The sequence below is a fragment of the Panicum virgatum genome, chromosome 1K (genome assembly GCF_016808335.1).
Source record: "Panicum virgatum strain AP13 chromosome 1K, P.virgatum_v5, whole genome shotgun sequence".
In the NCBI taxonomy this organism is placed as follows: Eukaryota; Viridiplantae; Streptophyta; class Magnoliopsida; order Poales; family Poaceae; genus Panicum; species Panicum virgatum.
In genome coordinates, this window is record NC_053136.1 from 13,572,015 (window position 1) to 13,578,162 (window position 6,148).

Consider the following 6,148-nt stretch of genomic DNA (forward strand, 5'->3'; position numbering starts at 1 on the left):
TTTTAGGTGGCAAACACGATGGGAACGAACCAGTAGCGAACCACACCAACCCATTCTAATCCTCAATCCAAACCGAACTAGCCCATAGCCTTTTCAGCCCAGTTACCACCAAACCAGATAGGTCCAAATGAAGAAAACGAATTGCAGACACTGGTTTTGATCCAAACCATTATCAGATTGAGTGCCGTCGATAGCGAGGCGCTAGTGGTGACTTCGTCAATCTCGAGGATATGCCGGCTCAGTCTCTCGGATGTGCTCATAGGGGTAGGGTTGCGTGCATGTATTCATAAAGATGAGTGTGCGTGCGTTTGTGAGCGTTAGCGTCTATATTGTTAGCAAAAAAAGTCAAACATTATGGTCTTAACCTAATTTATTCCAACAATAATTATTATTACATCAATTTAGTTTTTCTCCGTCAGTGGCACGGGTGTACTTCTTATTGTCACTTGTCAGACAATAATAAAGATGTTTATATTTCTTTATCTGTTCCATATATCTCAGCTATAAAGAATGCAAGATGCGGGTAGCCATGTAGCATAGTCTTCAGTATCCGCTATCATTCCTTGACACCAAGCCTTAGATTAAAGCTGGCAGTTGCCTATCTCTGTAGATAGTAAAAAAACATGAGTAAGATCACAAATTTGTTCCTAACTAGGGATGTCATCAATGGCACAATGAACTCACTTGGTGCCTGGTACACGATGGAGCCGGCGCCGTTGAAGTTGCACGCTTGGCTTGCTCGCCCATTGCGCTGGTAGTAGTCGTTGAACGCGTAGGACGCGTGCGACACCTTGGTATCCGGATCGAAGCACCGGCCGCCGCGCTGGATGGCGCTGCAGTCCGCGCCGTGTCCGCACGCCCAGTCCAGCGCCGCCTGCAGCCGCGCGTCGCCGACCTCCGCTCTCGCCACGCACCAGCTCGCCGCCTGGCTCGGGTCGCATATGCCTGTCAATTATTACACTCTCGGATGATGACGGATTAGCACTCTGCAATACTATAATGGAATGGAATCGAAAGCGTTAGCTCACTTGGCTGCTGGTAGACAATGGAGCCGGCGCCGTTGAAGTCGCAAGCCTGGCTTGCTCGCCCATGGCGCTGGTAGTAGTCGTTCATGGCGTAGGTGGCGTGCGCGACCTTGGTGTCCGGGCTGAAGCACCGCGCGCCGGGCTGGATGGCGCCGCAGTCCGCGCCGTGGCCGCACGCGTAGTCCAGCGCCGCCTGCAGCCGCGCGTCCCCGACCCCCGCGTTCGCCACGCACCAGCTGCTCGCCGGCGCCGGCGCCGGGGTCACGGGGCCGCTGCCGTGGACGAAGTCGACGTCGTACACCGGCTGCATGTCGGGGTAGAACAGCCCGAAGTTGCGCTCCGAGTCGTCGCTCTTCTTGTCCTCGTTGAAGAGAGCAAATATGTACGCGGAGGTGGCGCCGGCGCCGGCGCCGACGCTGTCGAGGAGGCCGCTGGTGTGCTTGGCACGAGCGGAGCTGGCGCCTAGCGTGTGCGCGATGAGCCCGTTGGCGAAGTTTTTGCAATGTTTCTTTGGGATCTTCCAATCGGAGCACCCGATTTCTGAACTGGTCAGCAGTATGTCGTCGTCGTTCCCACCTGCGTCTTGGGTCGTCACCGAGGCCCTGACGCTACCAGGCGACACGCTCCGTATCGCGTAGCGGACGGCATCCATCTGGGCGTCGTAGAGGTTGTAGTACCTGCGGCCGGTGTCGGGGTCGACCACGCCGTCGTTGGGCTGGAACGTCCAGTACGCGACGCTGATGTGCTGTGGGTCGTCCAAGTAGGCCCTGAATGGGTAGACGTTGATCATGAAGGGCGAGCCCGTCTGCCTCAAGAAGGCGACCATGGGCCTCATCACGGACTGCGCGATGTCGTCCTGGAACGCGCCCTCCGACGGCGGCCACGACTTCTTGAGCGCGGTGAACGCCACCGGCGTGGACACCTTGATGGCGCCGTCGAGGCCCAGGCCAGCCAGCGCCGCCTGCACGTTCCTCATGGCCGGGACGAGCTGCTGGGTCAGGCCCTTGGCCATGTCGAACACCTCGTTCCCCACGGCGACGCCGTTGATCCGCGTGGTGGGGTAGAACGCCGCCACGTTGTCCTGCACCCACTGGCGCGCGAACGGCGGGCTGGAGGCCGCGGAGGCCAGCTGCTCGTTGGGCAGCGACACCATGAGCTTGATGCCGGTGTTGGCCAGAGCTCTGATCACCCCACGGTCGGTGTCGTAGATCCTCACCATCGTGATGCTTTGCCGCTTCAGCAGCTGCACCACCGCCGCTGGGCTCGGCAGGTTGTCCGCCACAGTCCCCCAGCACACGCCCACCTCGCCCGCTTCTGCAACATCATGTCCATAAATAACAGTTTACCCCCCAAAAAACTTTGCCTCTTCTTGCATTGGTTCTACACTTCTGCTTCAAAATCGGCCTTCAAAGCTGATTTTATTAGCTCAACGAGAGCTGAATGGAACTCCAGCCAGCTCGTCAGCCACAAGCATAGGTTGGCTCATGCTCATCAGCCCAGTTAACAAAATTAAATTTAGTATGGGCAATGTCTCCTGGTTGTTCATATATATAGTATCCCAGCATACGTTTTATGACTCGCAAGACTATAGTAAATAATGTCCAATGACCCAATGCATAGTGGCCTCACACAAAATGGTTAGCCTTAACAAGCTAATCAGCTCGGCTGACCCATTAGGCCATTACCTGCACCGGGGTCGGTATGTTGTCCCCATTAGTCCCCCAGCACACGCCCACCTCGCCGGCTTTGCGAAAAAATATTTAAAAAGTATGGTCAATATTATAGCCTAACAGTACTAAAGTTATCTCATCATACGTAGGAGTATGACTAAAGAGACAATAGTAAATAATGGTCAATGTAAAGTGGCCCAACACTAAACAATTATCCTTGTTAACAAGCTAATCAGCTCGGCTAACCCATTAGGCGATTATTACCTGCACCGGGGAAGAAGAGCAGTGGCAATAATGTCAGGCCGAGGAGGACGACGAGCAGAGGAGCGGGCGCAGCCATCAAGTCCTGCTTCCGCTGAGGGCGATGGGCTGAGCTAAGACGAGGAGGCGAGTTGTGGGAAACGAGCAGATCAGTGGGTGGGAATTTATATCCTGGAAAACCTTAGAGGTCGAATCGCTGCATTCTGGGTCTCTGTGCTGGAGTAAGCTAGAGTGAGTGAAGCCTTTAGTTGCAGAAAAAAAAATGTAGAGGACGGAAAAACTCCACTTGCATTGACGGAAAAACTCCACTTGCATTTAAATTTGCATATACTGCATAGCCTTGTCAATACGTAATACGTAGAACTTAACATATATAAGGCATTAAGGCCTATGGATTTTTGCAAAATTTTCAATATTTAAAACCTACACTGGAAAAAACAATTGGTTTGGTTCAATGCTAGTCACCATTTACCCGTCAACTAGTTTTACTATTAGGCCACTCGGTGCATGTTTCATAGACTATAGATCTGTCTTATTCACTCCGTTCGTTGCAACCAGCCAACAATATTTTTCTCTCACACCAAATCAGCACCAGCCACCAGCCAGCCAGCAGTATTTTTCTCTCACAATAAATCAGCACCACCCACTAGCCACAGCACAGCGAACAGAGTGATTGTCTAGTATATATACTTTAAGCCAAATTAATTCATCCTCATGATGATTGCGGAGTCAAGAATATCATGAAAACTCATCATTAAGAACTAACTTCTAATTGCCGCTGCAAAACAGATGTTAGTAACAATGATTGGTTATCGTTAATCTCCAAACTCAAATTAGGGGCCTAGATGCTCTTTCAATGTTTTCATATATCCAAGCACTACAGACATTCTAGTCATGACAAAGAGTATAAGTTCATATCAACTTTACAATCTCTCAAAAAATAGTTTTATAAAAATAAATGTGAACTTCAATTTTACCAATTATTTATGAAGGAACTTAGATTTTGACCATATATAACAATGTTCTTCGGACCTTGAATTTAGATGGTTCTAACTAGATTGTTGAAACCATCTCAAGGGTAAATAACGAACTTTAAAAAAAGTCAAATATAACCTTTAGGGAAGAATTTTTGTTTCAATATAGAATAAATATGATCCTATGTCTAATAAGGAAAACATGCGTCAGTTGTTTTATGGCATCTACTAAAAAAGTTTCATGATTTTCTTAAAATCAATCTCATGGGTAGACGGCCAATATGAAAACTCAAATATACCTTTTCGTGAAGAAATTTTATTTCGAAGCTAAATTAGCTATAATGCCAGATACAGGAAAAATGGATTGCTATTGATTTATATTATCTACAAAAGATTTATGATTTTTACAAATCATCTTGAGGGTGAAAAGCTAACATGACAAATTAAAAATAGCTTCAGATTTTTTTAAAAAAAATGGAGAATAGATATGATGACAAATCTAAAAAAATGGAGCGTTGCTTCATACCTGTCATGGGAGGCAAAAGATTTAGAAGACCTCGACAACATTGGCATGCTCGATACCTTTCTTGGGAGGCAATCAGATTCAGAAGAGCTCAGGCATTGGACAGTAGATCGTAGACAACGGCATGGATTACAAAAACACACCAATAATGACCCTCTCTGCGATCAAGAGTGTGAATCATACGACCATCTTCTAGCATATTGTTCCTTTACCATGGAGGTAAGGTATGGTACGAGACAATGGCGGAGCTCACGATTAGATTACAGACCCCTCGTACCAAAGTTCAGTTATTGATCGCTGGACAGAGTTGAGATCCATATTGCCGGGAAGTATGCAAAAGAGGTTTGACTTACTATTCTCTTTGGTATGCTGGGAAATAATGGAAAGGAAGAAATGCAAGGATTTCATGTCAGAAGCAGCCCCTATACCACAATTTTTATTCAAGATTAAACAAGAAATCGAGCCAAGCATATGTTTTGCCGGAGCAGAGAGTCTAGGTTGCCTGTACAGCAAGTAGTACACCGACATTAGTATCCCTTGCTATCATCTACGTTAAGTTTTCATGTAATAGCTCAAGTACCAAATGGATAAAGTCAAAGTGCGAAGGCCTCGATCGGCTAGCGTGTTGTAAAATTGCCAGCTTCTATCTGTAATGCAAAGATACACAAAACTCCTACATATTTGAGAAAAATTACCTATATTATAGAATATGCACGGATCATTTTACTATCTCTTAGATTTTCTTATCTTTTTTTGAAAAAACTTTAAACTTAATTTTTATCACAAAGTTTTATAAAATCACCTATATTTTGACCATAACACGTATTATCGGTATTTCGTTTCACCAAAGGATCTATACTGGTTCGGGCTCAAAAGTCCCTATATGTCCAGTCATGGCTGCTTGTTCTGGTGTTTGCGGTAGGCGTACAAATGGGTGAGAGAGGGAGCCGGTCCCAAGTCTCTGCTGAAACTGAGCTGAGTGTGGGTGTCTGAGAGTTGAGAGAAGTCGCAAGAGTTGAGAAAATCGTCCCACATCTGCCATTGCCCCACGCAGGGGCCCTGCCTTCCATTTTATAGGTTAAGGGAAAGGAGCAGGTTTACTAGAGAGAGAATAAAAAGAGATGGTTTTGAGGAACCCTCGCGGCGGCGAAATCCTTATCCCTTCCCGGTGGATACCGCTGACCCTGTAGATGAGGGCGGGGAGGTCCGCACAATGCGCACCTATTCAAAATTGTGGTGGTCCTAGGCGTCGTTAGCTAGATGTGGGGGCCCATATGGTCAGTACGGGGCAGGTCCCACAGTTACGGATTGTGCGGGTCATGGGCAACGTGTGCGTCCTGTTGAGGTGTAATTCACCCTCCCCTAATGTCAGTGGTTCAACTCTAGCGCGGACCTGCATGTTCGGGTTAGGTGGGAAGCTGTGTCGGACCTTGGGCCCCCAAGGTCCTCGATTGGGCGAGATCTGACCCCCCCCCCTCTCAGGGTCGGGCGAGGCAGAAATTCTACAGGGCCTCAGGGTCCGACGCCCTCAAGGGTTGGGTGGCGCCCTTGGTCGGGTGAATCGGGGATCGCGCAGAGCTTAGAGGGCCCATGTCCAGGGAGTCGGGCAAGTCCGGACCCCCTTGCTCTTTCGGTCGGACGAGGCGGAGCCTACCCCCATGGGCTAGGGGACTCTGACTCCAATGCCCTCGGGGC

The 6,148-nt window shown here is 48.6% G+C and overlaps 1 protein-coding gene across 3 annotated transcripts; it reads right to left on the reverse strand.

The window, feature by feature from the left end:
• Positions 1-352: 352 nt before the first annotated feature.
• Positions 353-4,641, reverse strand: LOC120695921 (glucan endo-1,3-beta-glucosidase 7-like). 3 transcript variants are annotated; one of them, XM_039979136.1, is made up of 6 exons: positions 4,457-4,641; positions 2,960-3,172; positions 2,711-2,769; positions 1,029-2,339; positions 685-945; positions 353-604 (listed from the first exon to the last, which is right to left on the reverse strand). In XM_039979136.1, the coding sequence occupies exons 4-6, from the start codon at positions 2,242-2,244 to the stop codon at positions 582-584; spliced, it is 1,500 nt and encodes a 499-aa protein (XP_039835070.1). In that variant the 5' UTR covers positions 2,245-2,339; positions 2,711-2,769; positions 2,960-3,172; positions 4,457-4,641; the 3' UTR covers positions 353-581. The 3 variants fall into 3 exon arrangements, with proteins under 3 accessions (XP_039835070.1, XP_039835064.1, XP_039835059.1); XM_039979130.1 differs by lacking the exon at positions 2,711-2,769; XM_039979125.1 differs by lacking the exon at positions 2,711-2,769 and having other exon boundaries at positions 2,960-3,064; positions 4,457-4,512.
• Positions 4,642-6,148: the final 1,507 nt, after the last annotated feature.